The sequence below is a fragment of the Ambystoma mexicanum genome, chromosome 4p (assembly GCF_040938575.1).
Source record: "Ambystoma mexicanum isolate Mex_15411 chromosome 4p, UKY_AmexF1_1, whole genome shotgun sequence".
In the NCBI taxonomy this organism is placed as follows: domain Eukaryota; kingdom Metazoa; phylum Chordata; class Amphibia; order Caudata; family Ambystomatidae; genus Ambystoma; species Ambystoma mexicanum.
The window spans coordinates 903783923-903811835 of NC_090927.1; the positions used below are offsets into that span (position 1 = coordinate 903783923).

Sequence of the window (27913 nt, forward strand, 5' to 3'; positions counted from 1 at the left end):
CCCCGCTCAGACCCACCTTTCCAGGGCTTGGTCACAGACCCCTTCATGGTTGAGCCTTACCACCCTGATTCATATTGCAAAGAAACAGAGCCTCAATATGTTGATGACCAGGTGGGTGACCCTTATTATGGGGATGACGAAGACCAGGAGGAGGATGATGAAGCTGAAGCCCACAACATTGACTCCTCGGTTGCTAAAGTCCCCCCAGTGCATGACTCGCCTGTGGACAACCAACCCATCCTTCATGAGGTACTGGGTAAGGCGGCTGCCCATTTTAGTATTGACACACAGGGTGTTAAGGAAAGCGGGGATTTTGCTGAAGAAATCCTAGGGGATAAGAAAGCCATTACTTAGGCTATCCCATTGCTAAAATCTCTCCAGCGCAGAATTGATTCCTCGCTGCAAACCCCAACCCAAATCTCACCTGAGCGGTTAATCTGTGGGTCGAGAAATTGTTCCATGCCTCACTGTCTGATCCCCTGTACATTAGGGCTCAATTAAAACAGGATTTCTTGGTTGTAACAACCACCAGGAAAAGGGCAGACACCCTGCTTGCTTCCTCAGACGCACCTCCTGATAAGGATAGCAAACGTCTATATGGCCTGGTAAGGAAAGTTGCCTCCTCTGTGGTCTATAAGGCAAGCATTGCCAACAGTGCCACCCCTTTGGCAAGCTACAATTGCTATCAGTGGGAGGAAGTGTCCGCTTTGGTTTCCTCCGCACCGACCCCTTAAAGAGCCAGTTTGCTCGGGTGGCAGCAGAAGGCAGATCGGTGTTAGGCTTCATGTTAAGAAATAACTTTGATGCAGTGGATAATGCTGGGAAGTTAATCGCGGAGGGCACTGGTATTAAGTGTCACGCTTGGCTTAGACAGTCAGGTTTCAGACCTGAAACCCAGGCAACCCTAATAGATATGCCTGTGGAGCCGAATGTACTATTCGGCAAGGCAGTGGAGGAAGAACAGCAAAGGAGGAGTATGAGACCCTGAAATCTCTTGGCCAACTCACCAACAAAACCTCTGGACAGAGGGGTAACAACAATTTTCGCCGCTTTCTGGGCCAAAATTCCCAAAGGGGTTCCAATTATTACCAAAATCGGGGAACTTCATGGGGTAACAACCAATCCCAATGCTCACAGGGCTACACCAGAGGGCCGCGTAGGGGTCGCACTCGTGGTAGAGACAGCGCCGCCAGAGGTGGCACGCCACCCAACAAGCAGTGACGTTCCGCTTCGGGTAACCTCCCATGAACCCCCATTAGGGGAGCGCATTTCCACCTTCACCCACACATGGGAGGGGATCACTTTGGACAGTTGGGTGCTGTCCAGAGTGTCTGGAAGATACTGCATAGAGTTGCTAGGGCGCCCCCGCGACCATCCTCCACGACAGAGTACACTCACTGGAACATCAAAAGATCCTCCTCGGGGAGATCGCCGTTTTGCTAGCAAAGGACGCCATAGAAGTCATCCCGGTCAACCAGGTAAACAGGGGTATTTATTCAACCTACTCCGTTGTGGCAATAAAAATCTGACAATGCGCCCAGTGTTAGATTTGAGCCCTGCAAACAAGTATGTCAAGCCACAAAAATTCAACATGACTACACTACAAGAGATGATCCCTCCCCTAAAAAAGGGGATTAAATGGCAACATTGGATATGAAAGATGCTTATTTTCATATTTCAATGTTCCCAGCGCACAGAAGATTCTTGCGTTTCAAGATAGAAAACCAGCACTACCAATTCAAGATGCTGCCCTTCGGAATAGCCTCGGCTCCAAGGATATTCACCAAGGTACTGGCGGTGGTGGCAGCGCTCCTACGCAGGGAGGCAATCCCAGTGTATCCTTACCCGGAAGACTGGCTCATTACAGGGAAGTCCCCCCTAATTTGCAGTCTAAATTGGGCTTCTCAAACAACGAGAAAAAGTCAAGCCTCATGCCAAGCACCTCGAAACAGTTCCTAGGAGCTGTTCTAAATACCCAAGAGGGGTTGGCCTTTCCATCAGAGGAAAGAATTAAAAATGTGTTGCTGCAAATTCCTCCATATCAGGCCGGTCGCCAGATAAGGGTGCGCAAAGCTATGCGTTTGCTAGGCATGATGGCATCTTGCATTTAGCTGGTTCCCCACTCGCGCCTGCACATGCGACCCATGCAGGAATGGTTGGCGAAACAGTCGTCTCAGGCAAGTGGTCAGTGTGACGATCCAGTGGTCGTTTCGCCAACACTAGTAGAGTATTTGCTGGTGGACAAGAGAGAATCTTACGAAAGGGGGAAACCCTTCTACGATCCAGAGATACAGGCCGTTGTCACAACAGACGCCTCCCTGGCAGGGTTGGGAGCTCACTACCTTCACCACACAGCTCAGGGTCTCTGGCCTCACACAGTGGCTCAGAACCACATCAACGTTCTAGAACCTCTGGCAGTCTTCAGAGCGCTTCAGGCATTCAAACCCCTCCTATCCAACCAGTCAGTGCAGATCCTAACAGACAGCACAACTGCAATGTTTTACTTAAACAAACAGGGGGGCACTTGTTCTCAAAATCTGACCAAGCTTGCCCAGAAAATGTGGAAATGGGCACTCAAACGGAAGATTTACCTGTCATACCAACATGTTCCGGGGGAACTCAACTCGCTAGCAGACGCTCTGAGCAGAGATCACCTCCCAGAGGAAAACGAATGGCAACTACATAAAGAGGTTGTAGGCGATCTCTTCTTTCAGTGGGATTTCCCCACTATAGACCTTTTCGCCACAAGTGAAAAAAGTCAATGCCCAATCTTGGCATCCACGTTCCCCCAGCCAGGCTCCAAGGGGAACGCCCTATGGATGAATTGGTCAGGGAGATTTGCCTACGCTTTTGCAACCCCATCAAACTACCGTGCCGGTACAACATACACTCCCAGCCCGAGGGGCTAACCGTGCATCCTCAGCCAACTCGATGAACTTGGCAGCATGGCTCCTGAAGTCATAGAGTTTGGACATCTCAATTTACCGCAGAGATGTATGGATATCTTGAGAGTCAAGAAAACCGAACACAAGGCACTGTTAATATGATAAATGGAAACTATTTGTTATTTGGTGCCACTATAAACAAATCGGCCCCGTTGATTGTACTCCTTCTAATGTTCTGACCTATATGCTCCACTTACTAGATGCAGGGTTAGTGTTTAACTCGCTAAAGGTACATCTGGCAGCTTTGTCAGCCTACACCACTTCGCATAACAAGGTGTCCTGGTGGAAGTTACCAGTCGACAAAGCATTTATGGAAGGGCTAGAGAGACTCCACCCTCCAATTTCTAACCCACTGCCAGGTTGGACCTTAATGTGGTACTCGCCAAGCTCATGGGACCACCCTTTGAGCCCATGCACAAGTCTAGTCTCAAACATCTGACTTATAAAACTGCCTTCTTAGTAGCCATCACCTCCATAAGAAGGGCCAGTGAAATCCAAGCTCTCGGTGCAGGAGCCTTTCTTTACTATACATAAGGACAAACTGGTTTTACGCACTCACCCAAGTTCATTTCCAAATTCCATGTTAACCAGTCTATTGAGCTACTGGCTTTCTTCCAGTAACCAAAAAGCTCTGCTGAGGTGAATTCCACACACTAGATGTGAGGAGGGCGGCCCTCTACTACGTAGGCAAGACCAGACCGCTAAGAAAGACATATAAACTGTTCATCTCCATAGCACCAGGTAGAGAAGGGGATTGCATCTCTAAAAATGCCATCACTAGGTGGATAGTCGGATGTATCCAACTGTTACTCCCTTTCAGAATGAAACTCTGCCTTTTACGTCAAGGGCCCACTCCACAAGAGGTCCTGGAGCCACTCTGGCTTTCATTGCAAATGTCCCCTGAGATAGTATTTGCAAAGCAGCTACATGGAGCTCTATTCACACCTTTACTCCGCACTACTGCATTGACACATTCCAAGACAGATACTCAAGTGGGACAAGCGGTTCTAAGACATTTGTTCGCTCATGACCCTTCTCACATCCCACCTCCTTCTTCTAACACTGCTCGCTAATCTATGCACAGCATGTGATCTAAGCAGATTTCACAAACATCAGAAGGGATACATTACTCGCCGTAATCATATTTCTGATGCTTGTATCTGCTTAGATTCACATGTGCCCGCCCTTCCTCCCCTCTGAGAGAAGGCGCATGGATGCTTGTAGTCTTACCTTATCTGCTTGGATACTCTGTACTTGCGCTACTCCTCATGCTACCTCATGTCAGAAAAAATACAATCTGAGGGTCCTACACGCGTGAGGGAATCATGGGTTCAGGGACGTCACACTAGGGTTAGTACTACTGGCACACCCTGTTTGACGTCCCTTTTCGAGTTTCGAAAAACAAACTAATACTCTGCAGCTTCCACTAGATGTTGCCTATGCACAGCATGTGAATCTAAGCAGATAAAAACATCAGAAATACGATTACGGTGAGTAATGTATCCCATACAGTCACTTTTGGTTTGTAGAGATGCATGCAATTCACTTAAACACCCGAAGGTTAAGTTAGTAATTATGCTATAAATAAAAAGTTCACAAGAATGAAGACTTAACTTTAAACGTCCAATCCCTAGGTTGAATGGGGCGCTGTGCCCTAAAGTCAAAATGTTTCTCATAGGAGAGGGGACAAAGGCTGGGAAGAGTTCTTGTGGTGGTGAACATTTTTCCAGTTGACTTTGCAAGAATTATTCAGGTCTGTAAGACCCTTTTTATAGCTCTTAGAACAGCTTTTAAAACAAACATTTAAAAAGCGAAAGAATGGAATAAAAAACATTTATTCTAAGGTTCATAATAGGGGAGATGGCAATAGTTGCAATTACTCAACACCATTACTTCGATTTTCCCAGGTTGCTTGGCAGGTCGACTAGGAGTTGCTGGAGGTAGGTTTTCCCACTGTTTGATCCAGTAGAAGATGCCTAGGAGCTGTGGGTACAATCAATATTCCGGTCGGGCCATGGAGCTGACTGCAACCCTTTCCGATGAAGAAATGCAGCAGGCACCAATGCAGTTCTTTGGGACACACTACTAGACAGGGGATGGCCGGTTCCAGCGAGCATTACACACATGTCCAGTCGAGCAGTGCCCTGGGTTAAGTGAAGAGAGGTTGCCCCACTCATGGAGCAGAAGCTGAAGTGCAGTGATGTGGAACGTAGTGCAGTGGCCCGGAGGCAAGTGCAAAAGACTTGACGGGGAGCCTGGGACCCGTTCAGCCCTGGAAGTGAACCAGGCAACCAGTCAGCAAGAACTGAACTGAACAGAACAGAATAGGGAGGGAGGATTGGACTCGAAGGTGACCTCTAGATTTCTTTGCCTCATTGGTAGGTGAGGGCGCAGGGCCAAGGGAGGCCGGCCAGTGTGAAAGTGGGAGCATGGGTCCCAATGAGGATGATCTGTCTTACTGACTGGCATTCGGGCAGAGATTGTTAGCAGCACACTGTTAGGCAAGATTGTATGTAGTAACCCTGTGGGAGACTACACCTGCCTTGTCCTCTTGGCAATAGGGAACCTAACCTTTGGTATAGGCCTTTAGTACACAAGTTGGTAGAGTGAATGAGCAGCCAGGCTTATCTGAAGAGGGGTCAATGTGAGCTGTAGAGGTGCAACATATTGAGTCACAGTGACATGTATTCAGATAACACTTGTTTCTTATTAAAATAATTATTTATTAATTTAAGTGAGTTTTAAAATGGGCTTTCTTTAGAAAGGGCAATAAGCATCAATAAAATACACTTCAAAAATACACTCCTTCAGTTTCAGTTAAGTAGATACCCTTTTCGGATGTCACACATTCTTTATACACCCTGAGGTGACTTCAATAGCTTGGATACTGTGGACATACTTTAACACTTAATGCAATACTGGAGGTTACGGAAAAGGGTTAGGGAAGGAAACAAAGGTTAACAAGTTCTCTGCACAGGTAAGTACTTTACAGTCCCCCAATGAAATATAGGTTAACCCTTTCCCAGCTGTACAAGTAACTTGTGTATGACTTTTTGGATGGACAGATAAACACAAAGTCAAATGTCAGAGGGTAAGAAGAGTCTGCAGGGAGCCAGCACAGCCAATGTCCACTGAACAAAGTCTAGGGGAGCTGAGGCACTTCTTGACAACAGCACAAAAGTCTTGCACAATGTTATATAGAGAGTTTGTACAGAAGAATCACTGTTGGGCCACAAGCTGTGAGGCTTGCGAAAAGCAAAGATGCAAGAAACTCTGCAAATGGCAGCTAATGCAAGTCTCCCGTGAGAGCAAGCTACCAACAAGAGGTACCCCTAGTTAGACGGTACCTACCTTGGGTCTGAAGAAAAGGGTCCAACTGGCTTCTGTGCCTCGTGGTTTACGGTATCAAAAGCAGGAGAGCGGTCAAGAAGAATGAGAGTTGGTCAATATTTGAGAGCAGGTCTTCACAGCTGTTGAGAAGAGCAGTTTCCGTGCCTCTGGATGCTCTAAGTGCAGGCTGATGGTCATGGAGACAGCCAACAGATTCATTCTGGAGGCTAAGTTGAGTGAAAGCCAGCTTCTCCCCGAGGTTTCCCAGGAAGGGGGTGATGGAGATCGGGCGATAGTTTGCCGGAATAGACTGGTCGGCTGAAGTTTTTATTTTTTATTAGAAGAGGGTGCACAAGAGTGCTTGAGAGGAGAGGGGAAATATCTAGTGGCGAAAGAGGTTGCAGAGGTCGGCCAAAGCTGGAGCGAGAGTCAATATTGTCCTTTTTGATTTTGGAGGGTAGGGGTCCACCTGTTTGGAAGAGGCTTTCATAGACCGTACTTGTCTAGTGACCTCATCCGGTGTGGCAGGGGATAGGGGGGAGGGGTGGGGCGGCCTAGGCTCCCCAAGAGATGTTGGTGCAGGAGGGGGGGAGCAGAAGAGGATGTCCTGTGTTTTGGTGGTGAAATGTGCGGCCAGGGCCGAGCAAAGGGCCTGGGGGGATGCGGCTGCGGTAGGGGTGGCCAGTTCCTTGCAGACAAAGTTTGGCCGCGTTATATGCTGAGATCCAGGCTTGAATGTAGACTCTTTTCTTGAGGCGGATGCAGTGTCTTTATTGCCTTTGAAGAAGGCGGCAGGCCAGTTTGTCAGAGGGTGCACCCGAAGATCCCCATTTCCGTTCCCCTGCTCTGCACTTGCGTTTAAGGGCAGCCAGATCAGAGTCATACCAAGAGATGCACTTTTTGGCAGGCTGCAGTCGGACCCTCATGACAGGGGCAAGACTGTCAAGAATGTTGGAGATGGAACAGTGAAAGTTATAGGGGACTGTATCAGGGTGGGAGTCAGCCGCAGGAGAGTAGGTGGAGGTAAAGGCAGCCACTGACTTTTTTCTTTCATGGGTCAGATGACCTTGAAGGCAGGTGGTGGTGTAGGGTGTGCCGTTGCTAAAGGAGAAGAGAATGATCAGCCCATGAGTGAATTAGTGAGAGGAATGGAGAGGGGGGTGTCTGTAGAGATGGATGTGGCCAGCAGTGTGCTTTGGACCAGATGGTAGAATGAAAAGAGAAATGGAGTCACACAGGTTGCGTAAAGGTCCTGAAGATTCCAGAGAGTAAAGATTGATGTTAAGATACCCCAGCAGGAGGAGTTGGGAAGAGAAGATGCCAGCTTAGCCCATTCTGAGAGGAAGAGGGTGGACTGGCCCGGTGGCTGATAGGTGGCCAGAGTAAGCGAGACGACAGGTGAGAGAGAGCGAGAGCCTGCTGACCAGGTATTCAAAGGAGTGGACCGGAGTGGGAATAATGGAAACCAGGATCCACTCAGGAAAGATTAAGGCTATTCCACCTCCTTGCCTGTTGGGCGTTGGTACAGAGAGGATCTTGTAGCCTACAGGGAGAAGTGTGTCAAAACTCGTGACAGAGCTGTCCTTGAACCATTTCTTAGTGAGAGCAAGAACATCAAGGTCCAGGAGTTCAGGGAGGTGGCAGATGTCAGAGGAGTGCTTGACAACAGAGCGAGAGTTTAGTGACATGGAAACATGGAGCAGGTTGCTACTTTTGAAGGACTTGCAGGTGGGGTGCAGAGGACAGAGGTCCTTTTCCCCCCCGCACTCCCAATAAGCGACAGGTGTGTCTGAGAGATAGAGGTAGGAAGAGGCAGAGGAGGCAAGGGTGCCAGTGAGGAGTGGGCAGGCAAGGGAGCCAGGATAGTGGAAGATGGCAAGGGCGCCAGTGTGGGAGGGTGCGCTAGCCATGTTTACTAGCCAAACATGGTAAACGTTAATGTGCTGCCACCAGCTAGTCCTTGGGTACATTTAAAAGTAACCAGAAATTCCAGTGGAAAGAGTCTAGGGTGAAACAATGTAGTGCTATCGAAATACTTTTGAAAGGTGCTGTGCACAATGTTAGTTACCAAAGAAGGTAAAAAGACAAAAGGGAAACCTAGTTTCTGATGTTTGTTAATCCGCTTAGAATCACATGCTGTGCATAGGTCCGACATCTAGTGGTCACTGCGGAGTATTGCATTTTGTTTTTCGTAGTCGAAAAGCAGACGTCGACAAGGCGTGTCTGTAACACTATCCCTATAGTGACGTGCGTTGTACCCATAATCCCTCACGCGTCGAGGTCCCTCAGATTGTTCTTTTCCGTCCAGCTTCTGGTCGCCTTACGCGGAGCTCCTAGAGAGACATTGCAAATACTTACTATCGGACCTCGGTCCTTAATTATACTTATTATATTGTTAAAGATCCCTCCCCTCGACGTTAGCTGTGAAGCTGTTTCTCCGCCGAGCAAGTTTTCGACGGAGGGGAGATCCTTCGGCGCTGCCGAACACGTGGCCTGGCCTCGCCGGCCAACATACAGTAGGGAGAGTGGGGGTTCGAACTTTTATCTTCTCTTTGAGAATGTCTTTCTTTCTCCCCTATCTTTCCCTTGGGGTTGTTATCACCAGTTATTATTGCCTCAGCTATGGAGAGGACACCTTTTAAGTTTTGCCCACGCTATAGGGGCAAATACACTTGGAAGGACAAATACAAGCTCTGTAATCGTTGCTTGCCCCTCGATCATAAGGAGGACAGCTGTGCGGCCTGTAAACTCTTGAAACCAAGAACTCTTAAAGAACGTAAAGTTAAGAGGTGGGCGGATTACGCTATGTCGAAGTCAGTTTCCTCACCCGCTGTTACAGAAAGTGACGAGGAGGGTGATAACTCGATGTCCGTTACGGAAGTCATTAACCCCCAGAAGGAGCGCTCGCGCTCCTCGACGTCCGTCCCCGGCCCCGACGGGCTCGGCTCACGCCCTGCTCATGGGGATGAAGACCCCGGCGACAGGGACGCACACAGACCCCATAGGCCTAAGCACACAACCCACGGCTCTTCTTCGTCGAAGACGAACGATCCATCAGCGCCGAAGGGGACGCAGGGCACTCCGGCGTCTACCTCAGACCGTAAGGGTCTCAAGCCCCACCCGCAAACGCAGTCGCGACCAGCGATTGGGCTTTCATCAAACACGGGCGCTACCCCAAAATCATCCGACGTAACGCTCCATAGAGCGGCCGTCGAGGAACAATGCGTAACGCAGGCAACGTCGACACCAAAGTCCTCTACTGACAAACTCGTTGTCGAGAGCCTGGCGAGAATTGTTTCCGAAGACACACGTAAGCGGACGACGAAACAAACGTCGAATACCGCTCAAAAAGCTATAGAACCGCCGAAAAAGCATAAGAGTAGCCAGGAACTGCCCCTTTCATCTAAGGGCACTTCGGAACTACCAGAGGGCTTTTCAGATGGCGACGGAAACCTTTCTTCGACGTTGTGGGAGCGTTATAAGCGTTTTGAAGGTGAAAACACCGATTTCCCCCCTCTAGACTATTCAGGGGTCCCCCATGAGACCCTTGAAAGACTCCATTCTTGTATGGAGAATATGGAAAGGTTTTTGGGAAGTCAAAACCGACCCACACCCAAAAGAATAAGAGAATGGCCCCAGGATGACCCTAGGGTCAAAATTCCTAGGCTGTTTCCCCCTTCTACAGACGTATATGACCTCACGGAAGAGGAGCAATACCTCCAGGAAGATGAGTGTTTGGGTGGAGAGGAAGAACATGAGGAAGAGGGGTTTGAAGAAGATCCTTACACTAGTGCAGGAGCTTTCGAAGAAGATAGAGCTACCTTGCAGCCTTGGTAATCCCCATCAGTGCACTCGGACCCTTCTCCTCCCAAGGATTCACCTATTGGAAACACCTCTCCCATAGATGACCAACCTTCACTTAATGCACTATTGCGCAAGGCAGCAGCGCATTTTGATATAGACACAGGGGAGACTCTTCCTGACATAGACTTTGTAGAGAAAGTTATTAACGAAAAAGCCCGTTAGTCAGTCTATTCCGCTCCTGGCTTCTATAAAGAGGAGAATAACTCCTTCCCTTTCCAATCCTGCCTTAGTCAGAGGGGTCAACCCTTGGATAGAAAAGCTCTTCAGCCCTTCGCCCTCTGACCCGTTGTACATCAGAGGCCATTCTATTCCGGACTCCCTCGTAGTTACTAATACAAGGAAAAGAGCAGGGGTACCACTATCCACTAGTGAGGCCCCACCTGACAAAGAGGGCAAAAAGCTCTACGCACTTGGGAAGAGAATCACGACGTCCGCCGCCTTTTCAACTAGGATTGCAAATAACAATTCCCTACTAGCTAGCTACGCAGATGCACAGTGGAGCAAGCTGCGCAGTGAAGCAGGGGACGCACCAGAACCCCTGTGTTCACGCCTGTTAGCTACAATCTCAGAGGGAACTCTTGTAAACCAGGGCATCGTAAAGAACTCCTTAGATGCCGCAGAGACGGCTGGCCGTTCCCTGGTTCAGGGAACAGTTCTCAACGCCATGTCTGGCTGCGCAATTCGGGATTTAAGCCGGAAACCCAGGCTTCCCTGATAAATAAGCCCTTGGAAGAAACACATCTGTTTGGGAAAGCAGTTGATGAGGCCCTAGAACATGCGAAGAAAGAGTTTGATACCATCAAGACTCTTGACCAAATTTCTAGGCCCCCTAACAGACGCGGCTATGGCAATAGACGCTCCTTTCGTGGCCAACGCCAGCAGCAAAACCAACAGCAATTTTACTCTGCTACCAACTGGCCCTCTAACCAGGGTAACAACACCCAGTTCAGTCAAAGAGGCCAACGCCGTGGCAGGGGAAGAGGTCGCGGCTCCAGCCCCAAAGGTTCCACGCCCAATACCAACAAATGACCCAAAGATTCGGGTCCCCTCCCATGCATCACCGGTCGGGGGCCGGCTAATATCGTTCCTTTCAGCATGGGAGGGAATATCAGACCGCTGGGTATTATCCACCATAGCCCACGGATACGGCATCGAATTCAACGGTTCCCTGAAGTACAGACCCCCACGGAACCGACGCATGACACCGGAACACCTCACCATTCTTCTACAAGAAGTAGAAGAGCTACTGAAAAAAGAAGCTAAAGAGGCTGTCCCCCTATCTCAGGTAACAGAAGGTATTTATTCAGTGTACTTCCTTGTACCCAAAAAGGACTTAACCATGCGCCCTGTATTAGATCTGCGCCCAGCGAACAAGTTTGTCAAACCCCAAAAGTTTCGTATGGTGACCTTGCAGGAAGTAATCCCACTGTTATCACAGGGGGATTACATGACAACACTGGACATGAAATTTCATACTTTCATATTTTAATTTTGCCAGCGCACAGAAAATACCTCAGGTTCAAGATAGAGAACAAACACTACCAGTTCAGAGTACTACCCTTCGGGATAGCATCTGCACCAAGGGTATTCACGAAAGTACTGGCAGTGGCAGCGGCCCACCTGCGCAGGTTATCCATCCCGGTATACCCTTACCTCGACGACTGGCTCATAACAGAGGATTCTTACGAAACATGCTTCTCCAATACCCAAAAGACTGTAGACCTTTTGTTCCAACTGGGCTTCTCCATCAACGAAAAGAAGTCCAGCTTAGACCCCAGTCAAATCAAACAATTCCTAGGGGCTCTAATTCGAACAAAGGACGGCCTCGTCTTCCCCTCCAACGAGAGGGTCCAAAACATGCTGTTTCAGATCCCCCATTATGTGGCAGGTCGAGAGGTGACGGTACGCAAAGCAATGCGCTTGCTAGGAATGATGGCGTCGTGTATTTATTTGGTACCTCATGCGCGCCTGCGCATGCGCCTAATGCAAGAGTGGCTCAACAGCCAGTGGTGTCAGGCCAGCGGACAATGGGACGATCTAGTGGTGGTCTCGCAGGCCTTGGTTCTCTTGCTACGGTGGTGGACAAAAGAAAACCTGTTATTAGGGAAAATGTTGTATTCCAGTTAAGTTTAATATGTATGTATCACGCTCTGTGTCCCCGCTGGCGTGTGAGATGTAATATGTAGAATGTTGGGAGAAAGGCGAACGTTCTGAGAAGGACGGTTGGCGGAGGTACGAAGTGGAAAGGAGGGACGCTGTGTGGGACGCCGGCTTATGAGAAGTTAATAAATAAGAGTTAAATACTTACGTGTCTCCAGTTACTTCACATGGCGACGAGGATGCCGGCGTCCGGAGAACCCACAAGGAGAAGACTGGCGTAGAGCAGATGCTCCGAACCGCTGCGCACTTTGCGTAGGTTTGTGCTGACGGTGGCTGTTTGAAAGAAAGCGAGAGCGGGAGCTCCGAGTCGACGCCTGTAGCTGCGTCGATTCGTGCTGGTGATTGGGTTCACAGCTGATTACTTGGAGAGAGCGGATGCTCCGAACTGACGCGCATTTCGTGTTGGTTTGTGCAGAGACCCAAAAAAGGGTTAGAAGAAAGGACCCGTCAGGAAGTTTGAGGTCAGGTGACATCTCAATCAGGAAATAACATAATGAAGAGGACACAGTGATCCCTTCACTTTCGTGGCAGTTTTTTTTTTTTGGGCAACAATAAATCCATGCACTGCAATTAATGAGATCTATCACATTACAAGATAAAGTGGGAGAGAATTTAAGTTTTTTTTTTTATTGAAAATTTGCAATTTTGTTGTTATTTGAATATTAAGGATATATTCCAAGGAAATATGCAAAGTATCAACATTCAACCACCAGCACGTTTTCTTCCAGCGCCAGGCCAACCAGTAGTTATATGGTCAGAATGGAAAGAATTCTGGTTAAATTACATTCAAGCAGTCGAGCATGAAGATCTCACGTCTAGGAAGAAGAAGTTATTATTATTACATGCATTAGGATTGGAAGGGCAGAGGAAGTTCAGGGAGCTACCAGAATTGACTGTTGATGAGGCAGGTGATGCTGATGAACATGACAGGGCATTAAGGCAATTGGACAAGTACTATGCTCCAGAAACTAATGTAGCCATAAATAGATACAAATTCTATACGCGGATACAAAAAGAACCTGAAAGCATTGAAGAATATGTTTCTGCATTGAGAGTGTTATCGCGGACTTGCCAATTTGGCAATGGTATCACTTTGGACGAGTTGATCAGGGATCAGATCATTATTCACTCTAAGGACAATTTAGTCCAAGACAGACTATGGATGGTTGGCAATCCATCCCTACCAGAAACCATAGCGATTGCTAAACGGGTAGAACATAGTCAGTTGTGTTCGAAGGAAATGAAGAACAAGAAAGAAGAGGTTGTACAAAGTATGCAGAAGCATAATAGTAAGGAGATACAGGAAAAAGAAACAGAAGAACAAGGCCAAGTTAATGTGCTACGGTCAAAAGACAGAAGTGGAGCTAATTTTAAAAACAAAGATAAAGTCGAAGTCAATGCAGGAAGAAATAACAAAATGAAGAACTTTGAGCAGAGAGGGAGTTCTAATCGAGGAAAGAATTGGGTAAAGAATGAACAAAAAGTCCAATACGAACAAAGATTTCAGAATGTCCAGCCGAGAGAAGGAGACAGGTGCTATAATTGTGGCAGAGTGGGCCATTATGCCAACGCTAAACAGTGCCCAGCATTGGGGCAAAAATGTGGAAATTGTGGCATAAGAGGTAATTTTGCGGTCACATGTAGGAGGGAAAAAGTATCTGCCATTGTAGAAGAAGAGGAAGAATCAGAGGAAGAGAGTGTTTTTGATTCGTGAGCCACCAACTGGAGAATTTAAATGCCCGAGTTGTGAAGTAATTTTTGATAATTGGAAACTTAAAGTAAAGGTTGACAGTTGTTCACCTTGGACGATCATTACCAAGAAAACATGGAGAATTTAGAGTGAAGAGGCCTCAAAAATAGGATGGAGATGCCAGACATACCAAATCCGGGTAGGTTTGAAGGATCCAAGATCAAGATGATTGGATGGTTTTCGTGTATTGTTCAGTTCAAGGATAGACGGTCTCAAGTGAAGGTATATGTAGCAGAAAAAGGTGTGAATGTACTGGGTTGGAGAGACCAAGCTGGATTGAGGATCAGGTTGGATCCATGTGTTAAAGAACAAATCCTAGTGGTAAACTGGAGCCAAGAACAAGGTAATGAGAATGTCAAAGAAGAGAGAGTGGAGACAATAAAAGTGGGTTTGCTCAAAGACTTTGCGCACAGGATTCGTCTCAAGAAGGGAGCAACACCTGTTAAGCACACGAAATCCAGGCCAATTCCATTTGCCATTGCTGATAAGGTTGAGCAAGAACTTGCATCATTGGAGTCTGAAGGAGTAATAGAAAAAATTGAATCATCTGAATGGGTGAGCCCCATTGTGGTTCCATTGAAGAAAAGTGGCAAACTTAGGATTTGCGTAGACTTGAGGGATGTCAACAAGAATATTATAACTGACATTTTTCCACTTCCTATCATATCTGAAATGTTGAATCGTATTGGTAATGCTGATGTATTTTCCACATTAGATCTCTCGAGTGCTTACCATCAAATCTCTTTGACGGAGGATTGCAGGGACATTACAGCATTTATAACGCCACATGGGTTGTTTAGGTATAGACGTATGCCGTTTGAAATACTGCTGCCGCAGACGCTAATCCCAAGGATTATGACGCATGTGCTGAAAGGTCTGAGTGGAACTATGGTATATCAGGATGATATAATTGTGTTTGGTAAGGGATCTGAGGAACATGATGGGAGGTTGCAAGAAGTGTTGAAAAGATTACGAGAAGTTGGGTTGAAAGTTGAGAAAAGCAAATGCAAATTTGGATTGGAGGAAGTGGAATATTTAGGGCATACTGTGAATGGTAAAGGTTATAAGCCCAAAAGAGATGCCATGAAAGCAATCAGAGAGTCACCGAATCCTAACAATAAAGACGAATTAAGATCGTTTTTAGGATTATGTGAATATTACAACAGGTTTGTAAAAAATTTTGCGAGTATAACTGAACCTTTGAGAAAGTTATTAAAAAAAGATGCAAAATTTACATGGGGTGCTGAATGTAGTAAGGCGGTTGAAAGCATAAAGGGAGAAATTTGTGACTCTTTGGAATTGGGAGGGTTCGAATTTGGAAGGTTGACGAAGATTACGGTGGATGCCAGTGGAAGTGGCATAGGAGCAGTTTTAACACAAATAAATGAAGATGCATATGAGAAGGTGATTAGTCATGCTTCGAGAGCTATTTCAGAAACAGAAAGCAGATATTCAGTGATTGAAAGAGAGTTATTAGCATGTTCATGGGCAGTGAATTACTTTAGAAAATACTTGTGGGGAAGCAAATTTGTAATTCAGACAGATCACAAACCATTAATTGAAGTACTCACGGTAAAAGGTATGTGTAAAGCTTCTCCCAGGTTAGCCAGGATTAGTCTTAAATTACAGGATTACAATTTCTCAGTGAAATATGTGCCAGGGAAAAGGAATATTGTGGCTGATTATTTATCGAGACTGCCATTAAGTAGTGATGAAACAAATGTAGATATGGATGAAGAGATGGTGGCAGTAGTTTGTGAGCTTACGTCTAAGGAAATGTGGATTGAAGAATTAAATAAAGATGATGAATTACAAGAGATAAGAAGATACTCCGAATCAGGGTGGCCTGATAAAAGAGAAATTAGCGAAAATTGTAGAAGGCATTGGGAGGTTAAGGATGAATTGTCTATGGAAGATGGATTTTTAGTGAGGGGAGACAAGTTGATTCCCCCACGTAAGTTCTGGAATGATCTTATTGACAAAGCTCACCAGGGTCATCCTGGTATTACTGGCACTAAGAACAATGTGCGTTTGAGATACTGGTGGCCAGGCATAGATCTTATGGTTGAGAGGTTTATTAGAAATTGTTGGCCATGTCAGAACAGTGACAAGAGCTGCAGGATAGTGAAGTCTAAGCCAATGAGTATTGACAAAGGTGATGTACCATGGGAGATGGTAGGAATTGATATCATTGGACCATATGTGAAGTTAAGTGGAGAGAAGAAATTCATATTGGTTTTGGTTGATTACTATTCAGGTTGGGTGGAAGTCAAAACAGTGAGAAAGATTGATACTGATGAGGTGATAAAATTCATAATTCAAATCTGTAGAAGGGAAGGGTTTCCCAAAATAATAGTGAGTGATAATGGAGTTCAGTTTAGAAGTAGAGAAATGAAAGAATTTGTCAAGAAAACAGGTATTGAATGGAGATATTCGTCGTTGTATCACCCACAAACCAATGGATTGGTGGAGTGATATAACCGTGTAATTGTAGAGGCGGTGGAGTTAGCCTTAAGTAACAACATACCGGTGGACGAAGTTATTAAGGAGAGAGTATGGAGTACGAGGATGTCTGTTAAAAGAGGAATGAAAGTTTCTCCTTTTGAATTGATGAGGGGAAGAACTCCAAATACCTTGCTAAATCCAGTTTGGGTTAATCGTAGGAAAGGTGGAAACACGGAATTGCGTAATTCTGATGAAAACGTAATGAGGAGAAATGTGTCACCAGGAAAGACCACGTCTTCTGGAAGGGTTAAGATGAGAATATCACCAGGAGATTTTGTGAGAATCAAGCATGGTCGTAATGTTATGAAAGGTGACTCTAAATACAGTAGTCCTGTCAAGGTGTTACAAGTGTTCAGGAGAGCAGTTATAGTTGAGGGAGGATCAGTGTGGAATTTGGACAGAGTTAGTAAATGGATGTGGAATGGTAAGAATGAAAAGATTGAACAGGTTAAATTCGGGAGAAGAGATTTATTTGGAGATGATATAATTCAAAATGGATCAGAAAATGTGAGTAGGTATGGTAATGTGTTGAGACGAGTTGAAGATGTTAACACTCAACGAGCTGTGGTAGATCTTGACAATAAGAGTGTGCATAGTTCTAGGGAAAAAAGGTTACCGTTTTGATCTAGAGATTATGTCATGCAGAACTAAGTAATTTCCATATACAGGTTATTGGTAAAAGAATTGTACATTGTGTTAAACTCTGTTATGTGTTAATTGTTACAGTTTTACAATTCGGCACACATGTGTTATGTTTTAAATGTTTTTATTTATTATACCTGACACACGTGTTTACATTTCATTAGGTAGAGCCTTTTTCCTTAATCAATTTTGTAATGGGGGGGGGATGATGTTGTATTCCAGTTAAGTTTAATATGTATGTATCACGCTCTGTGTCCCCGCTGGCGCGTGAGATGTAATATGTAGAATGTTGGGAGAAAGGCGAACGTTCTGAGAAGGACGGTTGGCGGAGGTACGAAGTGGAAAGGAGGGACGCTGTGTGGGACGCCGGCTTATGAGAAGTTAATAAATAAGAGTTAAATTCTTACGTGTCTCCAGTTACTTCAGAAAACTTTTGCCTCACCCGCAGTGGAAGCCACTCTAACCACAGACGCATCCCTTACAGGATGGGGGGCTCACCTATCCCATCAAACTGCTCACGGAGCGTGGACTCCGAGCTTAGCATCCAAGCATATAAACCTGCTGGAACTACTAGCGGTGTTCAAAGCACTGAAAGCCTTTCAGGAACACCTACAAGGAAAGACAGTGATGGTCCTCACAGACAGCACCACAGCCATGTACTACCTCAACAAGCAAGGGGGCACTCACTCTCCAGGACTGTCCAAGTTGTCCCAGAACATCTGGAAGTGGGCTCTCAAACACAACATGTTCCTACTATCACAACATGTACCAGGGGAACTCAATCTGCTAGCAGACGAACTCAGCAGAGACTTCCCCCTGCCCGTAGAGTACGAATGGCAGTTACAAGAAGGCATTGTCTTCGACGTCTTCACACAGTGGGGTTTCCCAGAAATAGACCTGTTCGCAACTCTGGAAAACTCTCAATGCCAAGAGTACGCCTCCAGGTACCCCCAGAACCAGTCCAAGGGGAATAGTCTATCGATTCCATGGTCAGGGAAATTTGTTTACGCTTTTCCCCCCGACTCCCCTTCTCAACAAGATAGTGCACAAGATGCACCAGGAACAAGTTACCATGATACTGGTGGCCCCTATGTGGGCCCGACAGCCATGGTTCGGTCACTTGTTGGAGATGTCTCTATCTCCTCCAGTAAAACTGCCCTGCCCATACAACATGCTGTCACATGACAGGGGCAGGACACTGCACCCATGCCCTCAGACCATGAACTTAGCAGCCTGGCTCCTGAGGTCATAGAATTTGGACATTTACAACTTCCACAGAGGTGCATGGACATCCTCAGAGAGGCCAGAAAGCCTAACACTCGTCACTGCCATTCTAGCAAATGGAAAAGATTTGTCATCTGGTGTAGAGGGAAGAGTATCAACCCCGTTGACTGCTCTCCCACACAAATTATTCTGTACCTGACCCATTTACTGGACTCGGGTCTAGTATTCAATTCTATTAAAGTACACCTGCAACGCTTTCTGTTTACACCACTTCACAACTCTCAAAGTATCGTGGTGGAAGATCCCAGTAATCAAAGCCTTCATGGAAGGGGTAAAGAGAATACACCCACCAATAGCAAACCCAGCTCCCGGCTGGGATCTAAATGTGGTACTCACCAGGCTCATGGGGTCACCCTTTGAAACCATGCACAAGGCAACTCTTAAAGATCTCACTCTTAAAGATGCTTTCCTAATAGCTATTACCTCCATTAGGAGAGTAAGTGAACTACAGGCCCTTTCGGTTTTAGACCCCTTTGTAACAGTTCACAAGGATAAAGTGGTTCTACGCACACACCCAAGGTTCGCACCGAAATTCATCTCCAAATTCCATGTCAACCAGTCTATAGAACTACCAACGTTCTTTCAAAATCCTTCAAATCTAGGAGAAAAAAGCCTGCATACACTTGATGTGCGCAGAGCTGTCATGTTTTACATGGAAAGAACTAGTCCACTGAGAAAGACTAATCAGTTCTTTGTCTCGGTGGCAGCAGGAAGAGAAGGAGATGCAGTTTCAAAATCCACTATATCTAGATGGATTGTACAATGCATCACTCTCTGTTTCTCTCTTGCTAAGAGAGAACTACCCTTCAAGCCAAGAGCACACTCTACTCGAGGCACTGGGGCATCCATAGCATTCATTGCAAATGTTCCCCTTGAGTCCATCTGCAAAGCGGCAGCCTCGAGTTCTGTACACACCTTTACAAAACAATACTGTTTAGATACCCACTCTAGATCTGATTCCCAGGTGGGACAAGCAGTATTAGGACAGCTTTTCTCTACTGTTCCTTCTCACAACCCACCTCCAACTCGGGGTACTGCTCGCTAGTCTATGCACAGCATGTGATTCTAAGCAGATTAACAAACATCAGAAGACAATGCATTACTTACCGTAAAAGCATTTCTGATGGTTGTATCTGCTTAGATTCACATGCGCCCACCCTTCCTCCCCGCTCGGATGGAAGGAACATAGACATCCTTTTCTATATCTCTTTTCTGTACTCACTCACGTCTAGAAGGCTCCCTCAGGGCAGAAAAATACGAACAGTGGGACCTCGACGCATGAGGGCTTATGGGTACAACACATGTCACTATAGGGATAGTGTTACAGACACGCCTTGTCGATGTCCCCTTTTTCGACTACGAAAAACAAAATGCAATACTCCGCAGTGACCACTGGATGTCGGACCTATGCACAGCATGTGAATCTAAGCAGATACAACCATCAGAAATGCTTTTACGGTAAGTAATGCATTGTCTTCCCAGTACTAATAGTCTTAAGGACTAGTCATTTTCCCCATAACTATTGAGCCAAATGCCAGGGATGTGATGCTGCAGGCTTCACTTTTGTGTAAAAAGTCAGGACTGTGTAAAAATCATAAGCAAAAAGCTTGGGTCTCCAATCTTTTCTAACCGACAACTTTCCACAGGTTCGGACAGTCAATACTCTGGGTTCCTCATGCAATCTTATGGTGTATGAGCTGATGAGCCTGTGGTACCAGGAGCCACATGGCTTTTCAGTGCTCCCCTTAGATATTTTGTGTTGGTTTGTCTTAAAGCAATCCTGGTGGAGCTTGATCACTTTTTCTAAAGTATATGAAATGTATGTGCAAACGGACTTGTTAGCAACAGTTTTTATTAAATAATTTTAGAATCCTCAGTACTGTACATTTGTTCTTTTGATAGGTGCGGAAAAACTACCATATGTCAGATATTTGCAGCTTTGGCAGAACAGACGTTATATTCTGTGAACTGTCACATGCACATGGAGACATCGGATTTTCTTGGCGGACTGCGTCCCATCAGACAAAGGTCAAAGGAAAAGGTAAGCCTCAGGCCCTGCTGCTGCCGAAAAGCATTGCTTTTATATTGCTACTGAAGCTGCAGTAGGCAGTTCTAGGAAGAATTGGATGTAATTGTTAGACAGGGTTTTCAAAGCAGGGCTTAAAAAACCAAACCTAATGTTTTCAAGTTAAACCACATTAAGTGAAGTTTAACAAGCATCAAGACTGAACGAAGGATGAAGGCATCTGTGTTGTGTAATACAGTATCCAGCAGAAATAGTAAGTAAAAATAGACACTCACAGGTCTGTACAAAACTATTACAATATTACACTAAAGCACACCTTAAATGAACAAAGGTAAATGTTAGGAAAAATTATTTTTGCTGCTTTCGCTCCATGGAAATCAGTGGGAAAACCTATATTGCGCTATTGTTCTGATCTTTTCCTGACTATTCAAGGTAAGTGAAGCCTTTTTGTGCCCCTTTCCTTGATGAGCGCATCAGCTTTGTTGGCACTGATCAGTCCCATGGCTATCAGTGCAAGAAACTTAGTTCATAGTAAAAATCCTGGTATGTTTTCATCTGTGTTCATCGCCTTCTGTGAGGTGTGCTAGAGATAATTTGTCTTATCTTTGTGGTTACTTGCATGATTTATCCTGGATGGGCTGGTGGCAGTGGATGTTGCTGTAGTGTTTGTTTTTTAGTCTCATGAACTTTATCATTTTACCGCTTAATGTCAGAGTACCATATATTCTAAAATGGATGTGCCATGAGATTTTTGCCAGTCATTTAGCCATCCTGTATTTTGACCTTCATGCCCTAGAGCGGTCGGATTTTGCATACATGGTGTTAAGATGTATTTTTATAATTTTCCTTGGCGGGAGGCTGTTAAATTGGATTTCTAAAATTAACTCTGGTTGTTAGATTTTAGTAGACAACCCTAGTTATGGTGAACAGGGAGACTGAGTGTTTTACGAACTCCCAATCAAGGTAGTTGGGAGAGCAGTTGAGGCGTAGTCTTGGGAGAGTGGCCGTGGTCGGCGGCCCTCAATGTGTCTACACAGGATAAAACACAAAAATTCAGCTTAGACCTATATAAAGCTTTATTTATTTAGGCCTTTAAAACGCACTGAAACAATTATACTAGCAGGTACCAATATCACACAATACTACATAAATATAATCTATACTTTCACCAGTAGGTTCACTTAAAGTACATCATTAAATGATTAACCAGATGGAACGAGTAAGTAATGCAGATTTAGAAGAAATGAGTACTAGTAACAAGTGCAATTCCATGTTCTTTAACAGTCCAACCTCAAGATGTATGGGGGCTAGTGCCCAAAAGTCACTGATCCCAACACAAGGATTCTCACCGGTATGGCTTCTTCATAAGGAAGTAATGGACTTGTGGTGATTCAAAATGGTTTAAAACTGTTTAAACATTCAGCAACTGTTATGTAAGATTTTCATGTCTATATAGATATTTGTGAAAGGGTGTTTGTATGCTCGGGATTGGTTGCAGTCCCATAGCAGTTGGTGGGCTTAACTTTTGCTACACAGTTGACATAACCATCTGTGGTGTACTGGCGATGGTGAAATCTGACCAACTCCACCCATTCGCTCTGCACAGGACGGGATGCAGCCCTGTGCTATCAGTATAGTTGCTATTGGGAGATTGATGATTTTGCAATTTTTCAGTAATAGGAAGTTCTCCAGCATGGGGTCTGGCATGGATTCACATGCTCATGAATATTCCCCGTCGTCAGGCCGGGAATCCTTGGTAAAGAAAAAAATCAGTATCCGTTTCGTTTCTGATCTGTCTTGCTCAGTAGTAACCAATCACTGGTCTCTGGGTCATACTGCCCCCAGCCAATGACTGCCCTCTCCCTAAGCCCCGCCTCTGGCAGCCATCTTCAGATTTTTACCGCACGCTCAAGTGCTGGGAAACCTCGTGTTTAGCTCTCGAGCATTTGCTGCGTTTTCGTGCTTTTTCAAAGAGAATTTCTCATTTTTCAGTCAAATAGAGCCTCAAGCTCCACCTCCTCGACATCCGATTAACTGGTATCCGTGTCAGATTTTTTTCTACGCCCCTCAAGGGTGAAGATTTTGTCGAGTTACACTTCTTGAGAGATTCCAGAAGTTTCTGCGGCCTACCCGAACATGGCCCAGGAGAAAGGAAGCTCGACGCCTGGAAAGCTGTTCAGGGTTTGCCCGGGATGCCAGCTACAGAATGTGTTCAAGGAGGATGAGCATTCGAAATGTCTCTACTGCCTTCATGAGGACAAAACGCACGTGGAGAAGGACTGTGCGTTTTGCAGGAACATGTCGGAACGGACCATCAGGGACCGACACCTTCGTCTCTCCAACTGGCTGGAAGGAAGGAGTCCGTCAGGTGAGAAGAAGTCATCCGAGCGGTCTTCTAAGTCCTGTGAGGGGCCCCGGCGACGGAGGCCCAACAGAAGGCAAAGTACTGCGAGTCCATGGGCACCGGGAGCGCCGAACGGTCGGGCTCTTTGGCTGCCAGGCAGAGCGCGCCTTCCCCGGCACCATCAACCACGAGCCAACGCTCTGGTTCGGGGAAGAGGAAATCCGAGAACCCGGGTAAACTTCTGGAGAGGCCCCGGTTGATCTCGAAGGATTCGGCGGTGGGGTAGCGAGGCGGTGACCCTCCCTCCCAAGGTGAAGGCCTCAAGCACGCCTAAAATGGTGAAGGCCTTGATTCACCCGACCAAGACCTCTATCGAGGGAGTCGCGGCTGCCCTGGCGCAGCCTGTGGAGGCTACACCAGTGGAAGCGACCTTGGGGCTCAGTCTCCCTGCCTCCTCGGAGGGAAGCCTCTTTCAGACCCATCGAAAAGACCCCTGTGAAGACACCGGCGGAAAAAGAGGGGGGCGGTGGCCATTGTGGACACGGACACAGCATCCGAGGAGGAGCTGGTAGAAGTCTTAGAGGGCCTTGACGAGGGCGTCGAAGAGGCCCAGCCCCACGAGAGGGACCCCGACGAGGGTGACGGCGCCACCGGCGAGGGTCCTAGTCGGCCGTCGCTTCCAGAGCCGCAGGATAACTCGGCGGCCATTTTATTGGCAATACAAGAAGGACGAGATTGCACTTACCACCGACGGAGGATCCGGAACCAGGCTTGACGGAGGAACCAGAGCCGGGCCCGGCGGGAAGCCCCCCGAAAAGAGAAGACGGATCCATCCAGCCCTGTCTTCTCAGCCCTCGCGGCCTGCTCGGTCTTTGCCCACGTCCCCCATCCCTGGGGATGGCACGGGAGCGGACACGGCCACGACGGGTACCGACGACGGCGGTGACGACAGGACGGAGCTCCCCGTCCAACGAGATCGGATCTTTCCATGTAATGATCACCAGGGCATCAGAGCTTTTTCAGCTCTGCCCCAAAGAGGAGGAGGAGGAAGAGGAGGAGTAAGGTTTCCTTTACCAACAGTGCGAGGCCAAGAGGAAGGCAGTCCTCGCCGTGCGTCTGCTGGATGATATCTGGGACGAGGGTCTCACGCTTCTCAAGAACCAGTCTACGACGCCTGCCAAGAGGGATCGGTATGAGAAGAAGTACCGGGCCCCCGGCGCGGCCCCTTTGTGCCTTAGGGTACAACCGACCCCTGACTCGGTCGTCTCAGCGGCGGCCAAGAAGAAAGCGGGGGGGGGGGCGCATCGGCTTCAATGTCAACTTCCCTGCCTGACGGCGATTGGAAGAAGCTAGACGCAATGGGACGATGAGTTTTAGTCGGCGGCAACGACGATTAAGGCGGCCAACACCCTCGCGATTGTGGCCCGCTACGACAGGGAGTTATGGTACAAGATCGCCCCACCGTTGTACTTCCTACCGGATGACAAGAGGGCCGAGGCCCTGGAGATCTTGCAAGAAGGCGAAGTGGCATCGGACCACGCCATTACGGTGGCAACAGACATTGCCGACACCGGTTTCCGCCAGCTAGGCAACAGCGTTTGCCTTAGACGACGATGTTGGCTCAAGGAGACGGATTTCCGCCAGGATGCACAAGCCAAGATGTTGGACATGCCGTTCGACGGAAACATCCCGTTTAGGAAAATGGTGGACGAGTCCCTCCAAGCCATCAAGGCGGACACGGAGACAGCTAGGGCCCTAGGCGCATGCTGTCCTTTCGGAGCACCGGAGGCAAGCAGGATGCCTCCAAGGGATTCGGCGGTGGCTCCTCTACGTACCGCCAAGTGGCCCGCTCCTCGTCACAGGAAGCCTATAGAGGACGAGGCAAGTCGGGTGGGCCCCGCCGTCGTCGCCAGGGAGGTCAAGGCAGCAAGGCGTCCCCCAAGCAAGATTGAACCGACAGGGGTGTCAGGCCCCCACCTCAACGAGCCCTTGGTGTTACCGGTTTTCTTCCCGTCGCCTTCGTCACCGGCCGAGAGGACTTTGCACTCGCTGGATGTGGCTACAGCGCTGCAGTTCTACGCGGACCGCACAAAGAGTTTTCGGAAGACATTACAGCTTTTTGTGAACTTTGGACCTGTGAACCAAGGGAAGGATCTCTCGAAGGCTTCCATTTCCAGATGGCTCTCCGGCTGCATCACGCACTGTCATCGATTGGCAAACCGACCGTTGCTGGCTGTCCGAGAGCACATTCGACCAGAGCTATTGCTGCTACCACGGCGTTTTTGTCTGGTGTGCCCCTGCTGGCAATCTGCAGGGCTGCTACTTGGAGGTAGACGCACACTTTCGCAAGATTCTACTGCATCGACCGGGATTCCAGGGAGGAGTCCAGGGTCGGCCAAGCGGTGCTGCGCATCCTGTTCGCCTAAGGTGAGCCTGGTGAGGAGGTAAGAACTGCTTAATGTTGAGTTTTGATGTAATGCTTAATGTTGAGCCTTTTTACCACCTCCCGTTGGTTGTGCATATGTGTACGGCTTTGTATTCTTATATTCATGAGCATGTGAATCCATGCCAGACCCCATGCTGGAGAAGGCACAAGTTACTTACCTGTAACTGTTGTTCTCCAGCATGGGTCTGGCATGGATGCACATGCGAACCGTCCCTCCTACCCCTCTACGGCTCTTAACTTGGTCATACCTCCACTTTGCGTGCTACCAAATCTGAAGATGGCTGCCAGAGGCGGGGCTTAGGGAGAGGGCTGTCATTGACTGGGGGCATTATGACCAAGAGACCAGTGATTGGTTACTACTGAGAAAGACAGATCAGAAACGAAACTGATACTGATTTTTTTTCTTTACCGAGGATTCCCAGCCTGAAGACGGGGAATATTCATGAGCATGTGAATCCATGCCAGACCCTTGCTGGAGAACAACAGTTATAGGTAAGTAACTTGTTCCTTATGACATACTCAAACCTATACAAGGCTATAGCAGACCCCCAGCCCCCCCATGTGCATGCCCACTACAGACCCTGGCAATGCCAGGTAATAGCGCTAGTTTTTAACACCAGAACCTTTTGCTTGGTCTTGGTAATTATTTTTCCTTGTCCCTAGGTGAGTGGCATACTTTCCCCCCACCCCCTCACCTATTCTTTTACTCTTTGTGGGTGACCTCTTTGTCTCTCCATAGTGTGTGCTTGGAGTTATAGTTCACATAACATTTGGGTATTAGGAAGAATTCTCAAATCTGTGTTAATTCCCTTCTACTTTGGAGACCCCCAGCTCATTTGCTGGAATTTAGGAATTTGAATTTTTTATCCTGTAGCGAGTGGGCCCTTTTTCTCACTCTCATGTATTTATATTTGATTTGGACTCTGTTTCTTTTGGTTTTGAAGTATGACAAACTCCATAGGCATCATTTCTTTTGCATTGTGGCACACGGCACCTTCAGTGCAGTGTCACAGAAAAATCTGTTGGATTTATATTAAGGTTTAAATACCTTCCCTTGGATAAACTACTGTTTCCAAGAGTAGTCAAGTGAAATTGACTTTACTTACCTTTTTCTCTTTGTAGACCCAGCACACACTCTTACATAGAGTGCTGGCGGGGTTACTTAGTATCCCCTTTTTCGAGGGGATTGGGTCCTCCGATGTATTCAATATCTATGACAGTAATCACCACAGCTGTGCTGCTTCAGAACATCTTTCGGCTCCTGCGTCGATTACTTCGATACGCTGTCCTCGAGGGCCTCCCTCGAGCCGACGTCGCCGGATGTTAAAAGTAGAACGCACGACACCCGTAGCCTCAGTTCCGTTTTTTCCGCGAACGTGTTCTCTTCGGAGATCTCGGCGTGCCTCGACTCTTCCGAGTTTTGTTCTTTCGGTTCCTCGAACCTGTTCGTTTGTGAAGTTATCGCATGATGTCTTCGTCTTCTACCCCACGGCTGGGTTTTAAGAAGTGTCGGTGTTAGGCAGAAACCTGTGCAGTTCCCTTAGGGACCACTGCAAAATATTTAAGACTACAGGTGTTTGGCAATAAACCCACTTGGTAGCAGTCTGTACCACACAGATTCACTTGGTAGCTGTGGGTGAGCAGTCAGACTTCCCTCAAGAAGAGTTAGGCAGTATGTAGGGTATACACAATAGGTACAGAGATACAGTAGCTCAAGCAAACATTGACCAGAGCTTTGGTGTAAAAGTATATAATTATTTATTTAAAGACACACTTGTAAATTACACTAGCATAAAGAGAAAAGTAAACTCAGCACAGTCACTATTATATATATATATATATATATATATATATATATCTATCCCTAATTACTTATTAGACAAGTCCTAGTGGGAAACACCACTTATTTTCAGACAGGTGAGCACTTAACATAAGATGGCACTCTAATAAGTTATTAAAAAGGGAGGGGAAAAGGCAGAGTTAAGGAAAAGGAAGCACACAAATTTCAATACTTTTCAAGAACCACAGTAAGGCAGGATAGGCAGAGTTCTACTGGAGAGCAAGGAAGTCAATTGCAAGGCCCAGCTCTTGGAGAGAGCAAGCAGAAGGGGTCCAGGTTCACACAGTGGGGTTATGCCCAAAGAGTCTTGTAGATAGTTTGCACACAAAGGATGAAATTAAAGTCAGGAAAAGTTAGCTAGGTTGTCCCAGGCCAGCCCAGGTTAGAAAGTCGAGGCTTTACTGTCACCACGAACGATCTGTCGCAAGGGAAGCCAGGCGGGACACAGTACCTTAAGTGGGAAGGAAGCTCCAGCGGGGGCAGTTGTTCCTGGCAGCGGGTGCAAGTCAGTGTTTCGTCCAGAGGAAGAGGAGGTCTTGCCGTGGAGGAAAGATGAAGGTTGTTGCACTGCCAGGGAAGAAACCAGCCACGGAGTTCGTTCGGTTAAAAGGTACTACCCTTCTCTTCGCGGTAGTGGTAAGCCGTGGTATTCCGGTTGCCGGGGTGCTTGGCACGGGCAAGGCGGCCATGAGATGCTCCAGGAAGGTGAAAAGAAGGCAAAACAGGTTATCCCCACAAGTCAAAGGAAGAAGACTCTCCGGACTGGAGATCTCCTCT

The 27913-nt window shown here is 47.1% G+C and overlaps 1 protein-coding gene across 3 annotated transcripts in view; it reads left to right on the top strand.

Moving 5' to 3' along the window:
* Positions 1–27913, top strand: part of MDN1 (midasin AAA ATPase 1) — a 2688524-nt gene that overhangs the window by 692208 nt on the left and 1968403 nt on the right. For all 3 annotated transcript variants that reach the window (XM_069606482.1, XM_069606484.1, XM_069606483.1), the window contains exon 30: positions 20383–20521. In XM_069606482.1, the coding sequence (XP_069462583.1) occupies positions 20383–20521 (139 nt within the window). The remainder of the gene's footprint in view (positions 1–20382; positions 20522–27913) is intronic.